Below are 25,737 nucleotides of genomic sequence, written 5' to 3' on the forward strand. Positions count from 1 at the left end.
GCTCCCTTTCACGGCTCCTCCTTTAACCGTGTGTGAGAGAGAATGGGCTCATTGAGTGGACTGCCGGTTACACATGAGAATCATGAATTGTATGTTCAATGTATTGTCTATAGTCATGTATGTTCTACCTATTGTATATGATAGACCCTATCAAGCAGTATTTGACATTACTGACGCTGAAATGTAATGTTCTCAGCTGCATAAAGGGACCAACGGGGTGCTACTGTATATTGGTACACAGACTTGTCTGTCTTCTCTTTCTATCAGCTGGTCCCAGGTCAGCATAGGTAGAGCGTGGACTATACTGTGAGCGCCTGCATTTGTGTGCTTGCATGTTTTGGTTTCTGTTCAAGCGTTTAATCCTGACCAGGGCCGTGGTGATAAAATTCTTATTTGGGCAAAAGACCGTCCTCTCTCCTCCGTGACCCGGAACCTGATAAGTGATCGACGACGGTGTCAGTTCGTTATTAGGTGAACAGAGGAGTCTGCCTCTGTCCTTGATTAAGTCCTCCCGTGGAGGAAGCACAAGTACATCCTCGGAGTCTCCTCTGCTGAAATCCACCACACTCCCTTGAATAAGTTGCTGTTTTCTCTGAGGAGGACCGCATGCACACATTTAAAAACTGTATGCTACTTATCCTTTTCTCATTAATTTTTACCACTTTGGACTTGTATTTTGGGATTCCTCTGTAAACATCATTTGCTGGATGATGTGCTAGTGGAGGAGTCTAATTTAATAAAGCTGTATTTGTTTCCTCGATAACCTTTGACCTTTTTCAAAAGGAGGAAATTATGGAGTTAGCAAAACCAATTGAGTCTTCCCGTTCTTTTATACCTGTGCCTGCGGTCAGCCACCTGTCAGGATGTTAGATCGCTCAGATTAAGCACAGTTGATTGATATCCTGATGGGATAGAGAGATACAAGAAGGAAGAAAGTTATCATATCATGATCCTGTAGCCTTGAAAATAAATAGCTAGGAGAAACACTCACTAGACAAGTCTCTATAGGACACCTTCCTCCTGCCCAGTGATCCGCTAAAGCACACAAACCTGCTCTTGAAGAAAAGGTCAAACGGAGCAGTAAAAGGTATATAAAAGAAAGCGTGAACACCCCTCCTTTCTCTCCCTACTCTGTATCGGAACAGCTATTTGAAGCCTGGCCATGGCTGAAATACACACATTGGTCCACCCTCCCGGGTCCGCACCTGAGAGTTGTACCTAATTCCTCTCTCTACAATTTTTATTACATTTTCTCAGAATGTAATATTAGCAAATCTTTTATGAAAACAGCTGTCTTACACAAATTCACCATAGGAACACAACACACACGCACATAGTTGTACACTCCTCAGCTACTACAATAATACATGGCCTAATAACAGGGATCTTGGTTAATATGGTAATAGCTTAGCTGGTATCAAGCACTCTATTGGTGGAGCAGAGGTCACCAGTGGAATGCATGTTTTCAAAATACTTTTTTTATTTCCTTATTAAAAATGACATTACTTGGTGTTTATCTAATTTTGTAGTACAGCTCTGTATCTATGGCCCATAAAACTCCACCTTGTGTATACATCTTGCTCTCTCTCTCTCTTTTTCTCACACACACACACACTCAGAAGTGTATGGGAGAGATACAGTCAGCTTCCGTTCTACTCTGTGAAATGATTGACAGACTGGTTAGTGATTTGCATGGGCCTGGTATATAAGAGAAGGTGCTGTACCAGAGAGAAGGACCAGACAGAACAAACTCATTAGGAGCCTGCCTGTCTGCCTTTGCTGAAGTCAGATATTGTATAGTAGTTTAGATCCAGGCTTCTCTTTGTCAACTGGACTTTCTCTGTTGGAAGATTGTGCTTTCTACAGACACTCTCTAAGGACTATTTCCAGACACACCACAAACATACACATACTCACACACACGGGTTGGAGATGAGCGTCAATTGGCGTTCGGATCAGTCACAGTGTTTGTGATTGACTGGAACAAGCTGTGATGTCATCACTGATGCTACTGCTGCCGCTCCTTCTGTTTCTCGGGTTAAGGGTCATCAACGCAGCTGCAGAGACATGGAGACCATGCACAGGTACATTCTATTCTATTAAATGTGCTATGATAATGTGTGTGTGGGTGTCGTAACCTATCTGGGGACACATTTGATTGTGACACATAACACTGTGCTTCCTGTCAGATTGCGGCGCGCTCAGATTATACTGTAGAGTGGCATTAAACACACCGCTATCGCTTTCTTTCATTCTTTTGCTATCTCTCTCTCTCTCTCTCCATCTTGTTTGCATGCAGCAGGGATGTTAATTCAAATACTAACTTGTTACATTTTAAATGCTTAGCAGGACAGGAAACTGGTCCAATTCACACACTTATCAAGAGAACACGTGGTAATCCCTACTGCCTCTGATCTGACAGACTCACTAAACACAAATGCATCTTTTGTAAATACTGAGTGTTGGAGTGTGCCCCTGGCTATCCATACATTAAAAACAAGAAAATGGTGGCGTCTGCTTTGCTTAATATTCGAATATTAGATATTATTTGAAATGATTTATACTTTTGATACTTAAGTATATTTTAGCAATTACATTTACTTTTGATACTTAATTATATTTACAACCAAATACTTTTAGACCTTTACTCAAGTATTATTTTACTGGGTGACTTTCACTTTTACTTGAGTAACTTTCTATTAAGGTATCTATATGACAATTGGGTACTTTTTCCACCACTGTGTTATTGTGTGTGTGTGTGTGTGTGTAAGAGAGATATCAGCCGTGTGTGTGAGGGTTTGGTGTGTTTAACTTGATTTGCCGAAACTTTGACGCAAATCACTCATGCACAGATCATGCCAATAACCTACCAGACATTTCCCAGCCATCCCCTAAACTCTGACTAACCTTACCTCATATCATGAATACACAAGAAACTACAACACACCATCTTGCTGCTCTCACCACCTAAAGCAGTTTCCCACTATTTAGGAAATGCTGACTAACTCTCTCTCTCTCTCTCTCCCCGTCTCTCTCTCACTTTCTCACTCTTTCTCTCTTTTTTCTTTCTCTTTCTCTCTCCCCGTAGACCTGCTCCCCCTGGACCTTCTGTCCCGTGTTCTCCCCATGGCAGTGGAGGGGGCGAGGGGGGTAACAGGAGGGGGGGTGCATCTGATCCAGTCTGGGGGTGTGAGGGGTGTCCGTCTGTCCCGTCCTCACACCTCCCTGGACTTCCCGTTCTCCCAACTCCTCGTCAACTGTCACCTCTTCCCCAGAGAGTTCTCCATCGTCACCACCCTGAAGGTCAGCCTCGTCGCCACTAAGGTAAGGGCCAGGGGTTAGAAACACCTGCAGCAGCATTACAACCGGAAGTGACATCATCGACGACGTGGGGAATGTTCAGTGTATTTTGTTTTTATTGCCTCTTCTCACTGTGATGATCTGTCTCATCCTGTCTTTCAGAAAAACGAGTACATATTTTCTGTGGTGGAGGAAAAGGAAGAAGAGCATGCAAGGAATGGAAAGAGGAAGGGAGGAACAGATGGAGATGGGTACAAAGAGAAGGATGGAGAACGAGGAGAGAGGGATGATGAGAGGGATGGAGAGACAGATGGAGAAAGAGAAATGGACGGAGAGAAGAGGAAGGGAAGTAGAGATGGAGAGAACAGCAACGGTCGGGGGCGGCTTCTGATTGGCCTGCGGTTCTCCAGAGACAGTCTCCACTTCCTGTTCAGAGGTCGCAGCGGGGGGGTCATGGCGCGCTGGGTGTTCCGAGGCGTCCAATTGGCTGATGATCACTGGCACACGTTGGTGTTAGCATTTAGCGGACACTACGCTACTCTCACTGTGGACTGCAACACACACCTGGAACTGTGAGTTGCTTTCTCCGGCTCTCCTTCTCTCTCTCTGTATCCCTTTTCTCTGTCTGTCTGTCTGCATTAAATGTCTGTAATGATGATGATGATGTTATCATGTGTGTTCAGCAGGGTTCACTCCAAGTCGTTGCCCTCTGACCTCAGTGTTCAGGGTTCCAGATTCCACATCGGCAGCCGAGGAAGATGGAAAGGCCTGTTCTCAGTAAGAACCAACACACACTCCAACCCTCTCTCTAGAACCTATATACACTAGAATTACACTAGTAGTAATGGCTACATGATGGCTTGATAAGAGTGACACAATGGGTAATGCCAATACTCTACAAATAACTAGCTTTCCTCTCCGTCCGTCCTCCCCCTGTCCCTCCCTCCCTCCTTCCCAGGGTCTGATCAGACAGCTGGTCCTGGTGCCAGGCTCTGGTGCCACCGCTCTTGTCTGCCCGTCCTCCAACCCCAGGCTGGCAGAGCTGTCTGTGCCCGCGGTGCTGCTGGACCTACCACTCAAAGAGACTAGGAGTGACCTCACCCTGCCTTCATATGGTATACTGTCTCTCTCCTGTATTCTCTGCCCCCTGATCTCTCTCACAAATCTGACTATTTTCTCTGACTCTTCTCTCTCTCCCGTCCTGCCTCACCCTGTACCTCTATCCTCTACTGCCCCTCCATCCACTCTGCTCCCCTCCCACCCTCTACCCTCCAGAGACAGAGGTACGGGTGTCTGTGGGGCTGGAGCCGTCCTGTTCCGGTTCAGTAAGAGGACAGTTGTGGTTCAACCCCGTCAGGAGAGCGCTCTACCTCTGTGATGGTACACTCTGGGTCCCCATGCTGCAAGGTGGGTCCTCCTCACACACACACACACACACACACATACACACACACACACTGACCTCTCTATCACTTCTACAGAGTCCCAGAGACTAGACTATGTCTTGGAGCAGCAGGTCCTCTCCACCAGTTCAGAGACGTATGATATGGAGGTATTCCTTTTAAACATAAAACAAAAAACATAAATATGAATACATTATTATACATTATTGTTTAAATTAAGACATAGTTGTAGATGAAACTGGTTTTCAACCTCTCTCTCTTTCTATCACTCTCTGTCTGTCTGTCTGTCATGTCTAGGTGTTCAGTGTACAAGGGCTGGGTTTGATGGCAGCCATGGCCCACCGCTCCCCCTCCCTGGGCTCTGCAGTCTACCTCTGGAGAGACGGAGGCTTTCACCTTTACCAGAAGATCAGCACACATGGAGCTCTCTCCTGGAGACACTTTACTATGGGGAAGAAGGTATAGGAAGACATCTTAGAGATCTTTAAATACACTTGAAATACAATTGTATTTGTTAATTTGTTGGTTTAACTTGTTGTAGATATTCCTGGTGGTGTCTAACTCCAGGGAGAGCACAGGGAAGGAGGAGACAGTGGAGAAGGATGAACTGTCAGTGATCTACAGGTGGAATAAAAAGACACAGAGGTTTGTTCATTACCAGGCGCTGCAGACACACTGTGCACGGGACTGGGAGGCCTTTCGCATCCAAGGACACACCTACCTCGCCGTGGCCAACCACAGACAAGGTAGGAACTGGCTACAGCCAATCATGGACCAGGTAAGGACTGGCTTCATCCAATCACAAATAAGCTATAACCTGACTGCAGCCAAATCTTTGTGATGCTGAAAAGACCTTGTAGAAAAGTATATTCAACTTAATTACAGTACATGAGTTGCACAGTAGGTTGATGGCACCTTAATTGGGGAGGACAGGTTCATAGTAATGGCTGAAATGGAATAATGGAATGTTATCAAACTCATCAAACACATGGTTTCCACATTTCATTCACTCCATTCCAGACATTATTATGAGCCGTCCTCCCCTCAGCAGCCTCCTGTGATGAGCTGCAATACTAATAACACAGTATATATATATATATATATACAGTATATGAGTTGCAATGATCTCTTCCTCTCCCTACCCGCTCCCTTCCTCTAGGTAATACTAACCACACCATAGACAGTGTGGTCTACAAGTGGGACCGTGGCACGCAGTTGTTTGAACCTCACCAAGCCCTGCGGACCTCGGGGGCTTACGACTGGGAAGCCTTCACGGTCGGACCCTACCACTTCCTGGCTGTGGCGAACGCGTTCGACGGACTGACCACTCACGTTGACTCGGTCATCTATGTCTGGGTGGATGGAAGTTTCCGCTTGTTTCAGACTATTAAGGTGAGAGAGGGAGATGAAGGTGAAGTAGAAGGAAGAGACAGAGGGAGAGGAAGAGGGAGAGTAAGGAAGAGGAGGATGGCAAGGGGGAAGGGAGAGAGGGGGGAGATTGGCAGAAATCCTAAAACAGCACAACCACCCACACCACGGAACTAAGAGATGACAAAAATAGAGCATGTGTAGTGGAGCAGAATTTGCATGTTAGATCCAGCTTTGACAGATAACTGATAGTGAATCAGACATTTGAATGGAACCAAATGTGAGGTGAAGTTGACTGACTGGCAGACTGAAACCACAAAAAGACTCTGCTTTGATTGGTAGGGAATTCCAATGTCTGCATGATTCTATGGTCTCTCTTTCTTTCGCTTTCTTTCTTTCTCTCTCTCTCTCTGTCTGTCTCTCTCTCTCTGTGTCTCTCTCTCTGTCTGTCTGTCTCTCTCTCTCTCAGACTTTCTGTGCCACAGACTGGGAGATGTTCCAGATCGGCAGCAGGGTTTTCCTGGTGGTTGCCAATGGACACAGACTCCATGGCAATGGCCCCAGTCGCTATGCCATCAACTCAACCATCTACGAGCTGGACATGAGCTCTCAGCTGTTCCTGCGTTTTCAGGACATAATCACATACAGGTACACATGAACCTTTGTACAGGTGCACATTTTCCCCACCTCTCCTCTCCCTTCCTTCTCTCTCTCATTTCTCTGTCTGTCTCCCCCCTCAGTGCTGTTGACTGGGAGTTCTTCACAGTAGGAGAGGAGAGTTACCTGGTCGTTGCTAACTCATTTGACGGAGAGTCTCACTCTCTGAACAGCATTATCTACAGGTATTCACATAAACACACTAGAATTGGTCATGGTGCTATAATTGAATGGGTGATATATTATGAATTTACTATCATTATGGTGATATGTTCTAAAATCATCATTATCACGATTTGTGTTGTGAACTTGAACTTGAACATGATATGGATGTGCACAGGTGGCAGGGATACGAGGGTTTTGTTCCCATTCACCGGCTTCCCACCATCGGATGCAGCGACTGGGAATTCTTTACTTCCGGAGAGGAGTCCTATCTGATCTACTCCAGCGCCACAGCACCTCTCTCCAAAGTGTTCCGTCTGAAAACACACTGACATGTGACCCAATATCATTACAAATCAGGGACAACAGTGAAAAACATAAAAAATGAAATCTCAACTGATGTAATAATGAATGTTACATTATGTTGTTGTACTGGGCCACGTTAGCAGAGAGAGTGTGTAGATACTGTAAAACATGTTGTGTATAAGTGAACTTTAACATTAATCATATTTGTTGCCTATCATTGTGTGAAAATAATTGATTGATGTAATAGAAATGTGTAAAAAATGCAGTATGTTTGAATTATCTCTGGTTTTATTCGTGTCTTACTGCAAATTCTACCGCTTATGTAAGAATATTGTTTTCGAAGGATTTTATGAAATGTGTATTTTTATAGGGTCACATACTGGGGGAGCAGTGGATGGAAACTGTAGAGATCCAGTGTGTAGAACAGCTTTTGCCCAATCGGCATTTTCTGTAAAAGCTGTTCACCACTAGAACCAACTTCCAGAAACCTTAAAGGGATACTTCTGGATTTTGGCAATGAAGCCCTTTATCTACTTCCCCAGAGTCAGATGAACTTGTGGATACCATTTTTATGTCTCTGCGTGCAGTTGAAGGAAGTTACTAACTAGTGTTTGCACAATTGCTAATCAGCGTTAGCGCAATGACTGGTAGTCTATGGTAACTGCTAGTATGCTAGTAGATACCATAGACTTCCAGTCATTGCGCTAACGCTAGTTAGCATTGGCTCGCAAAACTACTTCTAACTTCCTTCATACTGGATGTACAGTGAAAGAGAGCGACCCGGCTCTAGGTATTTTACTGGTTTGTGACTCACTGACACCGGCCCCAGTTAGAGGGGAATAAAGCAGCCCAAGAGTTAACACACAGGAACTTTAAACACACTGAGGAAGATGAACATGGGGATGAGCAGTGGGAAAGGTAGTAGGCAGTGAATATACTGTACATACGATATCACAAGAGCATAATGACAGTAATAAAGGTCTGTATAAATGGCATTTAATCCCTGAACATGTTTACAGGTTACAAGCTATACAGAGGCAGCATACATAATGCAACAAAAACAAACTATTAAGAACAATACATACATATTATTATTATTATTATTATTATGTCACACAGCTCACTTTGGGCACACACACCATCCCACAAATCCAGAGATATGAGTGAGTCCAGTTGTTGATGGGCAGAGATAGATGTTGCTCTCTGCCACTGCTTGAGGGAGACTGCAAGTATTGTGTGACCTGCAGTGTCAAGAGGATGGGTAGATGTCCTGCCCCCTAGTAACCTATCAAGGCACAGGTCACACAGGTCAGAGAAAGTTTGAGAGGCAGGTTTATGGTACCCCCTAGACTCTCAGGCTCTGGTTGTGGGGGATGGAAAGAGAGTTTGCTCAGAGTTGTGAGGTGCTAACAGTCACCACAGGGAATTCTTAACACAGAGACAAAAATGCTATACCTGAGTTCATCTGACCCTGGGGAAGTAGATAAAGGGCTTAATTGCCAAAATCCTGAAGTATCCCTTTAAAATGTGTGGCTAGTGTCAGTGCTTTCACACAAAAACTGAAAAGGTGGTTAAAAGAACAGCAGGTTTGTAGCCACATATGAACCTTCCTTAAGAATACCAGCAGAAAATACATCACATTTCAGTTCAGATGTATCAGTTCTGTGTGTGTCATCCACTGGATGACAGACAAGCCATGTTATAAAAACTACAGGCTTCATGCTCTTGCAAAATCGAAGAGAAGACTTGCTGGATATGTAGTTTTTTTTAGCCGAGGTGCCAACCTGTGATTTTAAAACACCACTACAACTACCACAATGCACCACTCTAACCTTTGGCTTAAGAGAATCATGGCTGCGCACTGTTCATCAATGGTGTTTTTATTTACGTTTTTTCGTGTTTTCGCTTATTTAAAACAGAGGAATGTAGACAGAGTTTGGCTTCGAGTATAAATTTACCAAAAGACATCAGGGGATTTCTATTGTTAAAGCTTTATTTGCATCAGGAACGCTGAAACAAGTGTTGTTTGATAGCTAGCGGGTCAGATAGCCGCCTGTCGCTGGTCCGAATTGAGTTGTTGTAAACTCAGTTCACACTAAATTACTTCGTGCTGCAAGGGCAATGATTGTATAGCTTGTTAGTTAACTGCTACAATAATTACTATAACTCGAGCGCAATACGGGAACACCATAGTTATCTATTCATAGCTATGTTTACCCCTGTAAAGTCGTCTTATTTCAGAGTCAGTCCCACTACTATCAACAGAGAGCTAGGCAAGACCAAGATGAGATAGCAAGAGGAGTTATTAGTTAGCTTGCTGCGCGACGGTGAACACAATTAGAAACTAAATTCAGTCCCCAGAAGGTGCGTTTCACGGGACATAGAAATAGAGCACAGACACAAGCCCAGGCATGTTTGGGAGTCTTTTCGAGGAAGAGGAGGAGGGATTTTCTCCGGCTCCCTCCGGAGGTAGAGTTGTGAAGGGGGAAGGGGACCCACCTCCACCCCGGGGAAGAGTGAATCTCAGCGGGATAAAAAACCAGGGAGGGACGTGCTACCTCAACTCCCTGCTCCAGACCCTGCTCTTCACCCCGGAGTTCAGAGGTGAGAGGTCAGGTCAGGTCACTTGGTGTTCTGTCTTTGGTTCATACTGTATTTGCAATACCTAATGTGTGTGTGTGTGTGTGTGTAGAGGAACTGTTCAGTCTGGGTCCAGAGGAATTGGGCTGTCTGGAGGACAAAGACAAACCAGAGGCCAAGGTAAGGAACCAACCATGGGAGAGTGTGTGTGTATTCCTCACTGTGGAATACATGCCTTTATTTGTATTGATGTGTGTGTGCATAGTACATTAACACTCTCTCTCCCCAGGTCAGGGTCATTCCATTGGAGCTCCAGAGGCTGTTTGCTCGTCTACTCTTGGTGGACCAACAGAGTGCCTCTACTGCTGATCTCACTGACAGCTTCGGATGGAACAACAGTGAGGTAGTGTGTGTGTGTACACAAGCTTGTGTACGAGTGTGTGTATGAATGGCGGTGTGTGTGACGTAGGGACTAAACTAGAGAATGAGGCTTGCTTTATATAATGCTACATCGCTTTCTCCTACATCATTTTGCTTACCACTCATCTCTCTCCCGTAGGAGAGCAGGCAACATGACGTGCAGGAGTTGAACAGGATTCTGTTCAGTGCCCTAGAGCACTCCCTGGTGGACACCAGCGGTAGTGCGTTCATCCACCGCCTCTACCATGGCACCACTGTTAACAGCATAGTCTGCAAAGTGTGTGGCAACATCAGCCAGAGACAGGTACATGTGTTTGAGTGTTTATCTGTACCTGTGTGTATCTTTGTGTTGCTGACACTCTCTTTGACTCTCTCTCTCTCTCTCTTTTATTTCTCTCTTCTCTCCTCTTTCTCTTGGCTCTCTCCCTCTCTCACTTTCCCTCTCAGGAGGACTTCCTGGACCTGACAGTGTGTGTACGTGGTGTGTGTGGCCTGGAGGGGGCGCTCTGGGACATGTTTGTGGAAGAGGAGATGTTTGAAGGCAGTAACCTCTACCGCTGTGGCCAGTGTGACCAGCTAGTCACTGCTGCTAAGGTTAGTAGGAGTATTGGCCAAGATTGAAATTGCATTTGTTTATTCTAGAATTGGTACTGATTCCAGAACTCTCCCTCCCATGCTCCCTCTCTCCCTCCCTCTCCTTCGCTCTCTCTCTCTCTCTCTCTCTCCCCCTCCCTCTCCCTCTCTGTAGTCTACCAAGCTGAGGAAGCTCCCTCCCTTCCTGACAGTGTCTCTGTTGAGGTTTAACTTTGACTTTGCCAAGTGCGAGCGTTACAAGGAGACTGGTCGCTACACCTTCCCTCTCGCCATCAACCTCAGGCCGTTCTGTGAACAGGTAAAGGACAACCTCCACTCACATGTATCTGCATTGCCTTACTACCACTTATGTACTCTAAATTACTTAGTTAAAACAATGTAAAACCATTTATTAACATTTATGTCGCATTATAACCCCTAATGACTATGCTATGTCACCCTCTCTCCCAGACTGAAGGCGAGGACTCGCAGTACTCCTATGAACTCTTCTCTGTCATCATCCATAAGGGAGGCTGCTATGGCGGCCATTACCACGTCTACATCAAAGACATGGACCACCTCGGCTTGTGGGATCCGCCGGTTAGAGAGAGGGGGAGGGAGGAGGAGAGAAGAATAATTGCATATCAGACAATCGAGGCTTATGTCACTAAATATGCTAATAGCCAAGTGTGTCTTTGTATTTACGTGTGTGCGTTTGTATCAGGAGGAGGATTCCAAACCCAAGGTTCAGAAGAAGAAGGAGGAAGTGAGAGTGTGTCCTGAGCCCGAGAAAGACGACCCTCTATCTGTACTCTCCTCCATAATAGCCCAGGTAAAGCAAAGCATGCTGGTTCAATCCAATGGAACAAGAGCACCATGGGCAACATCATCAGTAGGTCCAGTGACTGTATCTGATCTTAATGTGGTGTTGTTCCCCTCCTGGCCTGTAGGAGGAGAGCAGGAGCGTGCTGCTGGACCAGCTGGGCCAGAGACTGATGGACAAGATCGGCTCTTCCTGGAGCAAGAAGTACAGGAAACTCCACGGCCCCATAGGCAAGGTAGGACATGACTGATGGGCATCCCCAAGAGCTCCACAATGTCACATAAACACTGACCTTTCTTTATCTCCTCTAAATCTTTCTACATTTTCTCCTTCCACTCATCCCCCTCTCCCTCTCTCCTCCTCTCTCCCTCTGTAGTTCCTCGAGAACCACAGTGATGTGTTTGTGTTGGTCAATAGCGGCACTCGGGTGGCTCTGAAAGCCAACCCCCCTAGCCCGGTGACTCAGCCCCCGAGCCCAGCCCACCAAACCCCTGGCACTAGCTCTACCCCTACCTCAGACCCAGTCCAAAACAACACAGCCAACCCCCAACCAGAATCAGGACTGGAGACAGAATCGAAGACAGCACTAGAACCACAGGTAACACTAGTTAGAGCTTTAATGATGGCTTTTACAATTAAATAATGATGGTATGTTTTCTATGTTAATGCTGCAATTGGTTATATTTTCATCTCTTTTCTCTTTCTGTCTCTCCATTCATTCATCCATCCATCTCTTTCTTTCTCTCTCTGTCTCTCCACAGGGCAGCCACTGGTTTGATCTGAATGACTCCACAGTGACGTCTATCCATGAGAGAGACATAGAGAAAATGTACCAGGGAAAAGAGAGCGCCTACATGCTGTTCTATAGGAAAACACTGCTACACAGGCCTGCTGAAGGTACGTGTGTGTTTGTGTGTGGGAGAGAGGAGTCCGAAGGAAAGGGAGGGAGAGACTGAGTGAGCGCAAGAAAAGGAAAGCCACATCCAAACTTAATGCTAGTGGGAGAGAAGGAGAGAGATCGTGAAGGAGAGAAGTGAAAATGCACACAGTCTTTCAAATGAGCTTTTCCCCCTGGCAGCCCTGAGGAATCCTGGGTATAAGGTTCCCCCTCACCTCTTGGAGATGGCTGAAGAGGAGAACAGAAGACTACAACAGAGACGGTACTCGCGTACACACACACAGACACTTTATTTTGCCATGTTTTGCTGATGTTTTCTGGCTATCCGTTTATGTGTGTGTGTACTCTGCTATAGGGAGGAGTTTGAGGCCAGCAATAACAGTGTTGAGCTGCGTCTCCACCTGGCGCCGCGCTATAGGTTGGAGAACGGAGCTCTTAAACCAATCAGCATAGAGCAGAAAGAGGCCACCAACCTCACCTTCGACCGCCGCAGGAACGTAGGAGACCTGCGAATGACCATCTACCAGGTGACATCATCACTCCGACTCATTAACTCACTTCCTTAATGACGCCATGGCACTTTGCAAAAAAGCTCAAATCAGTGTTTGTGTTCAGATGCAGGATCTCTGGGAGGGGGATATGGCTCTGACTGTGGCCAAAAGTCTACCAGCTGGCCTACATCTCTACAACACTCTCACAGGTGACACATACACACTTTTGCAACATTCTGTGACATCCATTCTGTGAGAGTTGATACTGAACTTTAGTGCGTGTGTGTTTCAGATGATGAGGTGTCTCTTTACAGTGCTGGCATCTTGACCGGCGCTGATCTGTTTGTGTGGAACGGCAGAGAGGTGAGGAGACACAATCGAATCAACACAATCCACCATTGTACACACTGCTACTGGACCTCCTAGAACCAAAATGGCTGTCGGGTCATACCATATCCCCTTTGTTTCCTCAGGTTTGTGGAGCGACTGTCCAAACAGGAGCCGAGTGGGAACCAGTGCTGCTGACCGTGGTTCGCCCCTCTCTGGGAGAAGAGGAGGGGGAGGGAGGGGATGAGGAGGGGGGAGGCGAGGGAGAGGAAGGAGGCTCGGGGCTGACGAAGGAGTCGAGGGGGTTCGCTGGGAGGGTGACTCTAGGAGAGGTGAGGGAGGCGTTAGGGGAGCCACAGGAGAGCCTCCTGTGTCAGGAGAAGAGGGGAGGAGAGGGAGGAGGAAAGGGAGGCGGGGCCAGCGGGTGGAGGGTGTTCCCTCCTGGAGACATGCAGAGGACTCTGAGGGAGCTGGCCTTGAAGGATGGAGACACACTGCTGGTGCTGGAGCCACACACACAGGACAGCAGGTGGGTGGTGGGTGTGGAAGTGTGTCAGTCTGCGTAAGTGAGTGACAGACATGAGGTGTAGTTGGTGTGTTTGCTATGGCTGTGTGTGTGTGTAATGTCTCTCTCTCCCAGTGTATTCAGTGTGAGTGGTGATATGGTAACCGTGACAACACCATCAGACTGTCGCTGGCTTCAGGTGGAATACCGGCCGGAGAGAAGAAGAGGAGGAGGAGGAGGAGGAGAGGGGGAGATGGAGGAGGAGAGGATGAGGGCAAAAGTCCCTGCATCTGGAAACATGGTGAGCTAGCAAGTGTGTGGGTGTGTTTAGTATATTAATGTGTGTGTGTGTTTAGGATATTAATGTTTGTGTGTGTGTGTTTAGGATATTAATGTTTGTGTGTGTGTGTTTAGGATATTAATGTGTGTGTGTGTGTGTTTAGGATATTAATGTGTTTGTGTTTAGGATATTAATGTGTGTGTGTTTAGGATATTAATGTGTGCGTGTGTGTTTAGTAAATTAATGTGTGTGTGTGTGTGTGTGTAGTATATTAATGTGTGTGTGTAGTATATTAAATTAATGTGTGTGTGTGTAGTATATTAATGTGCACGTGTGTGTTTAGTAAATTTGTGCGTGTGTGTTTAGTAAGTGAATGTGTGTGTGTGTGTGTTTAGTATATTAATGTGTGTGTGTGTGTGTGTTTAGGATATTAATGTGTGTGTGTGTGTTTAGGATATTAATGTGTGTGTTTAGTATATTAATGTGTGTGTGTTAAGTATATTAATGTGTGCGTGTGTGTTTAGTAAATTAATGTGTGTGTGTGTAGTATATTAATGTGTGTGTCTAGTATATTAAATTAATGTGTGCGTGTGTGTGTAGTATATTAATGTGTGCGTGTGTGTTTAGTAAATTTGTGCGTGTGTGTTTAGTAAGTGAATGTGTGTGTGTGTGTGTGTTTAGTATATTAATGTGTGTGTGTAGTATATTGTGTGTGTGTGTGTGTGTGTGTGTGTGTGTGTAGTATATTAATGTGTGTGTGTTTAGTATAATTTAGTGTGTGTGTTTAGTATAATTTAGTGTGTGTGTGATTAGTATATTAATGTGTGTGTGTGTGTGTTTAGTATAATTTAGTGTGTGTGTTTAGTATAATTTAGTGTGTGTGTGATTAGTATAATTTAGTGTGTGTGTTTAGTATAATTTAGTGTGTGTGTGATTAGTATATTAATGTGTGTGTGTGTGTGTTTAGTATAATTTAGTGTGTGTGTGATTAGTATATTAATGTGTGTGTGTGTTTAGTATAATTTAGTGTGTGTGTGATTAGTATATTAATGTGTGTGTGTGTGTTCTCTTCTAGCTGCTGTGTGAGGTGAAACAGAGGGCCATAGTGGAGCTGCAGCTACAGGAGCAGCTAGCAGGTCAGATACTGTTATTATTACCACTCCTAATAACATCAGCTATAGGACAGATACTGTTATTATTACCACTCCTAATAGCATCAGCTATAGGACAGATACTGTTATTATTACCACTCCTAATAGCATCAGCTAGCAGGTCAGATACTGTTGTTATTACCACTCCTAATAGCATCAGCTAGCAGGTCAGATACTGTTATTATTACCACTCCTAATAGCATCAGCTAGCAGGTCAGATACTGTTATTATTACCACTCCTAATAACATCAGCTATAGGTCAGATACTGTTATTATTACCACTCCTAATAACATCAGCTATAGGACAGATACTGTTATTATTACCACTCCTAATAGCATCAGCTATAGGACAGATACTGTTATTATTACCACTCCTAATAACATCAGCTATAGGTCAGATACTGTTATTATTACCACTCCTAATAACATCAGCTAGCAGGTCAGATACTGTTATTATTACCACTCCTAATAGCATCAGCTAGCAGGTCAGATACTGTTATTATTACCACTCCTAATAGCATCAGCTATAGGTCAGATACTGTTATTATTACCACTCCTAATAGCATCAGCTATAGGTCAGATACTGTTATTATTACCACTCCTAATAGCATCAGCTATAGGACAGATACTGTTATTATTACCACTCCTAATAGCATCAGCTATAGGACAGATACTGTTATTATTACCACTCCTAATAACATCAGCTATAGGTCAGATACTGTTATTATTACCACTCCTAATAGCTTCAGCTATAGGTCAGATACTGTTATTATTACCACTCCTAATAGCATCAGCTATAGGTCAGATACTGTTATTATTATCACTCCTAATAGCATCAGCTATAGGTCAGATACTGTTATTATTACCAGTCCTAATAGCATCAGCTATAGGACAGATACTGTTATTATTACCACTCCTAATAGCATCAGCTATAGGACAGATACTGTTATTATTACCACTCCTAATAACATCAGCTATAGGTCAGATACTGTTATTATTACCACTCCTAATAGCATCAGCTATAGGACAGATACTGTTATTATTACCACTCCTAATAGCATCAGCTATAGGACAGATACTGTTATTATTACCACTCCTAATAGCATCAGCTATAGGTCAGATACTGTTATTATTACCACTCCTAATAGCATCAGCTAGCAGGTCAGATACTGTTATTATTACCACTCCTAATAGCATCAGCTATAGGACAGATACTGTTATTATTACCACTCCTAATAGCATCAGCTATAGGACAGATACTGTTATTATTACCACTCCTAATAACATCAGCTATAGGTCAGATACTGTTATTATTACCACTCTTAATAGCATCAGCTAGCAGGTCAGATACTGTTATTATTACCACTCCTAATAGCATCAGCTATAGGTCAGATACTGTTATTATTACCACTCCTAATAGCATCAGCTATAGGTCAGATACTGTTATTATTACCACTCCTAATAACATCAGCTATAGGTCAGATACTGTTATTATTACCACTCCTAATAGCATCAGCTATAGGACAGATACGGTTATTATCACCACTCCTAATAGCATCAGCTATAGGACAGATACTGTTATTATTACCACTCCTAATAACATCAGCTATAGGTCAGATACTGTTATTATTACCACTCCTAATAGCATCAGCTATAGGACAGATACGGTTATTATTACCACTCCTAATAACATCAGCTATAGGTCAGATACTGTTATTATTACCACTCCTAATAGCATCAGCTATAGGACAGATACGGTTATTATTACCACTCCTAATAGCATCAGCTATAGGACAGATACTGTTATTATTACCACTCCTAATAACATCAGCTATAGGTCAGATACTGTTATTATTACCACTCCTAATAGCATCAGCTATAGGACAGATATGGTTATTATTACCACTCCTAATAGCATCAGCTAGCAGGTCAGATACTGTTATTATTACCACTCCTAATAACATCAGCTATAGGTCAGATACTGTTATTATTACCACTCCTAATAGCATCAGCTAGCAGGTCAGATACTGTTATTATTACCACTCCTAATAACATCAGCTAGCAGGTCAGATACTGTTATTATTACCACTCCTAATAACATCAGCTATAGGTCAGATACTGTTATTATTACCACTCCTAATAGCATCAGCTAGCAGGTCAGATACTGTTATTATTACCACTCCTAATAACATCAGCTAGCAGGTCAGATACTGTTATTATTACCACTCCTAATAGCATCAGCTATAGGACAGATACTGTTATTATTACCACTCCTAATAGCATCAGCTAGCAGGTCAGATACTGTTATTATTACCACTCCTAATAGCATCAGCTAGCAGGTCAGATACTGTTATTATTACCACTCCTAATAGCATCAGCTAGCAGGTCAGATACTGTTATTATTACCACTCCTAATAGCATCAGCTAGCAGGTCAGATACTGTTATTATTACCACTCCTAATAGCATCAGCTAGCAGGTCAGATACTGTTATTATTACCACTCCTAATAGCATCAGCTATAGGTCAGATACTGTTGTTATTACCACTCCTAATAGCATCAGCTATAGGTCAGATACTGTTATTATTACCACTCCTAATAGCATCAGCTATAGGTCAGATACTGTTATTATTACCACTCATAATAACATCAGCTAGCAGGTCAGATACTGTTATTATTACCACTCCTAATAGCATCAGCTATAGGACAGATACTGTTATTATTACCACTCCTAATAGCATCAGCTATAGGTCAGATACTGTTATTATTACCACTCCTAATAGCATCAGCTAGCAGGTCAGATACTGTTATTATTACCACTCCTAATAGCATCAGCTAGCAGGTCAGATACTGTTATTATTACCACTCCTAATAGCATCAGCTAGCAGGTCAGATACTGTTATTATTACCACTCATAATAGCATCAGCTAGCAGGTCAGATACTGTTATTATTACCACTCCTAATAGCATCAGCTATAGGACAGATACTGTTATTATTACCACTCCTAATAACATCAGCTATAGGTCAGATACTGTTATTATTACCACTCCTAATAACATCAGCTATAGGTCAGATACTGTTATTATTACCACTCCTAATAGCATCAGCTAGCAGGTCAGATACTGTTATTATTACCACTCCTAATAGCATCAGCTATAGGTCAGATACTGTTATTATTACCACTCCTAATAGCATCAGCTAGCAGGTCAGATACTGTTATTATTACCACTCCTAATAGCATCAGCTATAGGTCAGATACTGTTATTATTACCACTCCTAATAGCATCAGCTATAGGTCAGATACTGTTATTATTACCACTCCTAATAGCATCAGCTATAGGTCAGATACTGTTATTATTACCACTCCTAATAACATCAGCTATAGGTCAGATACTGTTATTATTACCACTCCTAATAGCATCAGCTATAGGTCAGATACTGTTATTATTACCACTCCTAATAGCATCAGCTATAGGTCAGATACTGTTATTATTACCACTCCTAATACAGCCATTATTATTATTGTAGATGTGTGTGTTGTGTCTTCCCTGGTGTGTGTATCTCTGTCCAGGTGGGGCATGCTGTCTGAGGCAGGTGGACCGTACAGGGAAACTCCTGCCCCCAGGTACTGGAACCCCTAATGACGCACACACATGAAAAAAACATGCAACTCTTACTTCGTGCTAAGTGTGTGTATGTATTCATGCAGGGCACGACATACAGGGCTGCCATCTGGTCCGGGAGGTTTTGGAAACCCTCCGGGCCAGTCAATCATCCACGTCAGTGGCCCTTTTGTGGCCCAGTGAATTTCTTTTTGTAATAATGCTATTTATAATTGCTGGAAAAAACGGACAAATTCCCGAAGCTGTTACAGTAGTTTGTTATGTAGATTATCACACACACACAGACTAGTTCATCTGTCGGGCAGCAAGAGTGAGCAGCTCTCCACTGGTTGTCGCATGGAGCAGCTCACAGAGGAACGACAGCAATAGGGTTTCTGGTAGGGTATGTAGGAAAGACGTTTCAACTAATAATATCTACCAGGAAATGCTAAGGCAAGAATGGGTATGTAAAACAGGTATTTAAAAAGTTTGGTCTGAAGTCTTGGTTAAATCTTTGCAATGCACAATTTAGTCATCATGCTCTGTTTGAATGAACATTTCTAAAGGCTTTCCTTTAAAACCTTCCCAATGAAATGTTGACTCCACAGTAGGCCTACCTGGCAGAATTCTATTGTTTTGCAAACTCTGCCATCACATGTATGCTGTAGGCTACATTTTACAGTAGGCCTACACCGCTAGCCAAACACAATGGTCTCTTGCAAGGTGAGCAATTGAATTCAAGGGCAACTGCACCCTTCCCCCACCCCCCAAAACATTAGATTTTTCCCAGACCTCAAGTAATAATAATAATAATATGCCATTTAGCAGACGCTTTTATCCAAAGCGACTTACAGTCATGCGTGCATACATTTTTGTGTATGGGTGGTCCCGGGGATCGAACCCACTACCTTGGCGTTACAAGCGCCGTGCTCTACCAGCTGAGCTACAGAGGACCACAAGTAGTCTCCCGATATGGTTTAAGTATTGTTGTGGACTTAGAACATCCAATTTTTTAGTGTTTTTCTATTTTAAAAATGGTGATTTTGATAGTGAAAATCTGAGAACTCGGAAACCTGGACAAACTAAACCGGGAACACTGAATTTAGCTAAAGATAAAACAGATTTTATAGGGCCCAACAACTGTATCCTGCTGACTGTTCAAAATCGCTAACAATAACACCCTTTATGAGATTGCGCAAATGTTTTATTTTTTCCCTTCAATCAATCAATTTAAATGTGATGTTGTCAAGTTAAAATGTAACTACCATATTTGTATATGGAGGGTAGGTTATTATAGGCTAGTACTTTTTTATTTATTCAGGCCAGTAGCTTTCAGTTGGCACTGGCCCGTTGTGCCACTGGCAAATTTACCTGAATGTCACGCCCTGTCGTGTGTGTGTTGCCTCCCACAGTGTGTGAGGAGCTGAGTGTTCGTGACGCTGGGATCAGGCTGATGACCTCCCTGTCCCTCTGTCTTGGAACGGCCCCCAAAGACACACAGCTGTTCCTGTACTTCAGTGTGGGGACAGCACCCGCCTCTGGCTTGGAGGGGGAAATCATTGTAGAGCAGTCCAGCACAGTTAAACAGGTGGGGACTGACTGCGTATCGTTTGGTCGGTCTGCCTGCCTGTGTCTGTCTGTCTGTCAGTCAGACAGTGTCTCTGTGTCTTCATCTCTGCTAATGAGTGCTAATCCTATCTATACATTCTATTGCAGTGTCTCAAGAAAATGTTGGAGTCAGCAGGACTTGAAGGTAAAACTGTTGGATTATAAAGTGTGTCCCTTCTCCTGTGTGCATTTGTATTAATGGTGTGTATTAATGGTGTGTGTGTTGTGTGTACAGGGGCCGGTTGGCATCTAAGGAGGCTGGACTGGTGTGAGGAGGTGGGAGAGGCTTTAATGGACGAGGTCAGTACCAGAATTATAAAATGGGTTGTGTGGAAGCTGATTGGTTGATACAGGGAGTTGTTCACGACAATCACCAGGTAATCATGTTAACAGTTTCATTTGAATGATCAATGCTCCTCCCAGCCAGGCAATTCATAAACTTTATCTCCCCTGGGAAAAAAAGTGTCTAGACATTGTTTCCCCATGCTTCCATCTTAGCATTTGGTTTGCAACAGTTGGGGTTTGCCTAAACCCTGTTGCCTGCCTCTCCGACCTGTGCAACAATGTTGCAGGTTTTTTTTGCGATCTCCACCGTGCCATAGAGAATGAACGTGTCTGGAGGAGACTCAGTGACAATGGATATATCCAAAGAAATTACAAAAAAAATAAAGGTAAAACAAACTAAAATGCACATAGTTTGCTGTCAGTTCAGCTGCTTGACTTGATTGTGTGTTCGCTTTAGTTGACTAGTTGGCAAAGGAGAAGAAGCCAACTTGCATAGCAAAAAGTGTTTTGCTTAGAACGGACGACCAGTCCGCTTGGCTGACAACCATGCCAATAGAATAGACGACCAGCCCGCTTGGCTAGCAACTTCAGAATCTCAGAACTAATGACTGGCTTTTGCCCGGACTATATTGTCTGGTGGAAGGGTGAAATAAAACAAATGTACTCATTAAAATATATATATTTTATGAAAACAGGTTGTAAATCTTTGTTTTATATGCTGGCAATTGTTTTGTTAAAGCAATAAGGGCACTCGAACCCGGGGATTATCGTGAATAACACCCTCCTAAGGGCTGTTTCCTCGGCCCTCCGCTTCGCGTCGGGCCTAAGAACAGCCCATAGTCGGGTGTTATTCTCATGAGAATCCCTGGGTTCTAATAAATGATTGCTTAAGCGAAATCAAGAAGTGGAATACATTTTCCGCTCTCTTTTTCACGAACTGCCACAATCTCTCTCTTGTTTCTTCCACAGGAGGCGTCTCTCTCTGAGCTGAAGATGAGTCATGGAGACTCTCTGGTGATTACTGAGGGACGACTTCCTCCCAAGGTACACTCAACTTCCTGTCCACTTCTTGTTCTCTTACAACCCCGCTCTACAGACACTTATTCCCTCTCTCACGTCCCCCCTCTCTCTTTCTCAGGGTTTTCTGAAGCTGTCAGTCTGGCTGTATGTGGAGCCGAGCGCCAACCCTGTGGTCTCCATGGAAACAGAGGTCAACGGCACGGCCGAGGGGTCCAAGGAGGGTCAGCGGTTGGAGGTCATGACTGCAGGTGAGCCACACATACACACACAGTATGAAACTAGGTATGAAACTAAGTCCACTGGTTAAAATGTTGTGTGTGTTTAGTGGGCGGGGCCATGGCGGAGCTGAGGACTGTGGGACAGGTGGAGATCTCAGAGGAGGCTACACTGGAAGAGCTGAAGACTCAGGTAGTGTGTGTGTGTGTGTTGATACTGCTCCTTCTAGCGTGTGTATGCCCATGCTGTGTTTGTGTTCATACTCTGTCTGTGTGTTAGGTGCTGACCCTGCCGTCGCTGCAGTGTGTGTGTGTGCCCACTCCTGCTTTTCTGCGCGTGTGGCAGCTGGAGGGACAGAGACTGACCCGTATCCTCAGAGGACAACAACACACACTCAGGTACACACACACACTCCTCCCTCTCACTCCTGTCTATCTCCTCTCCTCCATCTCACTCCTGTCTATCTCCTCTCCTCCCTCTCACTCCTGTCTATCTCCTCTCCTCCCTCTCACTCCTGTCTCTCTCCTCCCTCTCACTCCTGTCTATCTCCTCTCCTCCCTCTCACTCCTGTCTATCGCCTCTCCTCCCTCTCACTCCTGTCTATCTCCTCTCCTCCCTCTCACTCCTGTCTATCTCCTCTCCTCCCTCTCACTCCTGTCTATCTCCTCTCACTCCTGTCTATCTCCTCTCCTCCATCTCACTCCTGTCTATCTCCTCTCCTCCCTCTCACTCCTGTCTATCTCCTCTCCTCCCTCTCACTCCTGTCTCTCTCCTCCCTCTCACTCCTGTCTATCTCCTCTCCTCCCTCTCACTCCTGTCTATCTCCTCTCCTCCCTCTCACTCCTGTCTCTCTCCTCCCTCTCACTCCTGTCTATCTCCTCTCCTCCCTCTCACTCCTGTCTATCTCCTCTCCTCCCTCTCACTCCTGTCTATCTCCTCTCCTCCCTTTCTTTTTCTCAACAACAAGTATCTGTTCACAGGAAGTTGAAGTTTAGCAGTGGGGTGGAACTTTGTGTGCAGCAGCTACTGAGAGAAGAGGATCTTGGGTAAGCCTGGGGTTATTCTACTGTCATTGGTCAGTTAAGCAGATACCAGAAACATGATTTCTGGATGTGTTGTTATCCCTCCCCTGCTCTTTTCTTCCTCTCCCTCCATCGTATTGCCCTGTTTCCCCCCTCCCCCAGTCCTAAGGAGGTGTTGCTGCGTGTCCAGATGGGGGTGCCTGGGGAGAGGAGTTACTACCCTCCAGAGGACCTGGTCTGGGATGCTTCTCGAGACCCTTCCCCCAGATCGCTACGCTCTGCCCTGGCCTCAACATACGGCGTCTCTCCTGACTCCCTGCTACTGGCCAAGCACCAGCCACACACACACACCTGGGAGACTTTCTCCAACTGGGTAAGAGATGTGGAGGATTGGAGGGAGGATGAAGACACTTAGCTAAATGTAAGCCTGATGCTTTGTTGTCACACTCCTATGGTTTCTTTTATGATTCTTCCTGGCGCTTGTTGATGATGCGTGCACACAGAGCCAGCAGGTGTCCAAACGGAAGAAGAAGAAAAAGGCGGAGTCTCTGCTTGGAGCACCTTTCCACCTTAAAGACGGTGACATCATCGGTGTCAAGGTAACGAACGCATCTCTGTGGTTCATCGTATTGGTTGCGTTCCAGCCTGCTCTGCTTTAATTGGACAGAACTTGCTTATTGAATGTGACACGGCTTTCTGATTGGATAATACTTGGACAGTAACATGGTGTTTTCTGATTGGACAGAACCTGTTGATTGACAATAACCGGGACTTTAGCACCCAACAGGATGAGCAGAGGTTGAGGGAGGAGAAGGAGCAACGCAGGAAAGGGTGGGGCTTCTTACAAGATGCAATGAGACTCAGGTCACAGTGTTGACACTGCTTTTCGTGTATGACATTAGCTTTACAAAAAAGTGTATTTATAGTTACAAAGTTATTATAAATAAATACTTAAGTAAATGTATGCATTTTACATTAATACTATTTCCTCTTTCCTCCTGTAGAGGGCAGGGTGCTGGGGCTGAAGTTGAGACTAACCAAGGGGCGGGACCAGAGAAGAAGATGGGGCCCATCAAGGCCAGGAAGCCAGAGGTGGCCTTGTCAATCAACGTGGGGGTGTTCAGATAGCCCCCCCTTACACACACACAAACACATACAGTACACATGCACACACACACACAGACTTTCTCACTGTGGCGTCGCTCAACATAATGAGCAATCTTCTGGACATCTGTTTGTGTGCCAACATTTTTGGATAATGTGTTCACACAGCATGACCCCCATAGATCTGCTATCTACTGCTATTGTAGGTCTGGTGGTGGGATGACTTACTGGTTCACTATACAGACCTCTGTGTACTCAGTGTTACAAGCTGCTGTCTCTGACTCTCCTTCCATCTCTGTCACTGTACCTCTGGATCCCTTCTCCCCTCTAGATGAGATCCAATAGGAACAAGTATTTCCACTCATAGTACTGGGTGTATTACATATATATATATATATATAGTGGTATGCATTTACAGTATCTGCTGACTAGTTTGCATTGGTACACACTACAGAGGTGTGTGTGTATATATATGAACCAGTATATTATAGGTAATATATATACCTATATTTCTAATAAGAGTCAGTTATATCCATGCCTTAACATGGACGAGCCACAATTCAGCTCAGTCCAGAATAGTCCTCCCTACCTCATTTCTCTCTAGCTCTACCTCTCTGTTCCTCCCTCTCTCTCTACCTCTCTGTTCCTCCCTCTCTCTCTACCTCTCTGTTCCTCCCTCTCTATCTCTACCTCTCTGTTCCTCCCTCTCTCTCTACCTCTCTGTTCCTCCCTCTCTCTCTACCTCTCTGTTCCTCCCTCTCAATCTCTACCTCTCTGTTCCTCCCTCTCTCTCTACCTCTCTGTTCCTCCCTCTCTATCTCTACCTCTCTGTTCCTCCCTCTCTCTCTACCTCTCTGTTCCTCCCTCTCTCTCTACCTCTCTGTTCCTCCCTCTCTATCTCTACCTCTCTGTTCCTCCCTCTATCTCTACCTCTCTGTTCCTCCCTCTCAATCTCTACCTCTCTGTTCCTCCCTCTCTCTCTACCTCTCTGTTCCTCCCTCTCTCTACCTCTCTGTTCCTCCCTCTCTACCTCTCTGTTCCTCCCTCTCTCTCTACCTCTCTGTTCCTCCCTCTCTCTCTACCTCTCTGTTCCTCCCTCTCTACCTCTCTGTTCCTCCCTCTCTCTCTACCTCTCTGTTACTCCCTCTCTACCTCTCTGTTCCTCCATACCTCCTAACTTCATCTTAACTCTGTCTCACCCTCTAGCCATTTTCCTTACATGGGAAAGAGTGTTTTCAAATCCAAGTGTTTTCTCTGTATCCCATCCTGCCTCTGTACCGGAGTTGATCATGTTAATTAGACGATAATCATGTTTGTTTCATATGCGTGCAGAGGGTGTTTGTGTGGACAGACTTCAGGGAGTAAAAAAATAATTTATGGATAATTTGACTACTAATATGTCATACATTACTTTTATAAATGACGGTTAGACAATGAATGCGACTGTTTTGCATTATGAGTTTATTTGATTTCCTAACTAATCTGATGTTTTTGCTTTTGCTGAAAGAATACAGTATAACTTCTACTTGTGGTATGGGTCAGTGGCAAGATGCAAGGTTTTACAGATTAAGTTTTGTGTTTTGGATTAAATACAGAATAAAACAGATTAAGATGCATGTTTGCGAATCTTGTTTTAT

General features: G+C 44.4%; 2 protein-coding genes across 2 annotated transcripts; both read left to right on the forward strand.

The window, feature by feature from the left end:
- Positions 1-1,993: 1,993 nt before the first annotated feature.
- Positions 1,994-7,222, forward strand: LOC311115391 (thrombospondin-type laminin G domain and EAR repeat-containing protein-like; the record flags this gene model as incomplete). Its single annotated transcript, XM_084190567.1, has 13 exons — positions 1,994-2,084; positions 3,089-3,324; positions 3,463-3,872; positions 3,984-4,077; positions 4,259-4,415; positions 4,576-4,707; positions 4,782-4,852; positions 5,001-5,162; positions 5,245-5,449; positions 5,863-6,095; positions 6,541-6,719; positions 6,812-6,913; positions 7,069-7,222. 13 exons carry the CDS (start codon positions 1,994-1,996, stop codon positions 7,220-7,222), a joined length of 2,226 nt encoding a protein of 741 aa, XP_084046693.1.
- Positions 7,223-9,017: 1,795 nt separating this feature from the next.
- Positions 9,018-25,716, forward strand: usp40 (ubiquitin specific peptidase 40). The gene is made up of 31 exons (XM_084190597.1): positions 9,018-9,800; positions 9,889-9,956; positions 10,066-10,179; positions 10,336-10,500; positions 10,644-10,790; positions 10,945-11,088; positions 11,241-11,369; positions 11,494-11,601; positions 11,720-11,827; positions 11,969-12,190; positions 12,354-12,489; positions 12,671-12,752; positions 12,846-13,017; positions 13,106-13,190; positions 13,274-13,344; positions 13,455-13,837; positions 13,949-14,114; positions 15,169-15,229; positions 18,815-18,868; positions 20,258-20,433; positions 20,562-20,598; positions 20,689-20,753; positions 21,708-21,782; positions 21,877-22,006; positions 22,084-22,166; positions 22,254-22,372; positions 22,955-23,020; positions 23,159-23,369; positions 23,500-23,595; positions 23,742-23,827; positions 24,001-25,716. Exons 1-31 carry the CDS (start codon positions 9,608-9,610, stop codon positions 24,122-24,124), a joined length of 3,876 nt encoding a protein of 1,291 aa, XP_084046723.1. The 5' UTR covers positions 9,018-9,607; the 3' UTR covers positions 24,125-25,716.
- The last annotated feature ends 21 nt before the right edge of the window (positions 25,717-25,737 follow it).

The sequence above is a fragment of the Coregonus lavaretus genome, assembly GCF_964263955.1.
Source record: "Coregonus lavaretus genome assembly, contig: HAP1_SCAFFOLD_123, whole genome shotgun sequence".
In the NCBI taxonomy this organism is placed as follows: domain Eukaryota; kingdom Metazoa; phylum Chordata; class Actinopteri; order Salmoniformes; family Salmonidae; genus Coregonus; species Coregonus lavaretus.

What these genes read in the sequence shown, in the direction of transcription:
- usp40 (XM_084190597.1), top strand. Translation starts at nt 9,608, where the DNA reads ATGTTTGGGAGTCTTTTCGAGGAAGAGGAGGAGGGATTTTCTCCGGCT. An exon ending in CTGAGAGAAGAGGATCTTGG is followed by an intron (nt 23,021 to 23,158) that starts GTAAGCCTGGGG and finishes CCCCTCCCCCAG; the next exon opens with TCCTAAGGAGGTGTTGCTGC. An exon ending in AAGGAGCAACGCAGGAAAGG is followed by an intron (nt 23,828 to 24,000) that starts GTGGGGCTTCTT and finishes TTCCTCCTGTAG; the next exon opens with AGGGCAGGGTGCTGGGGCTG.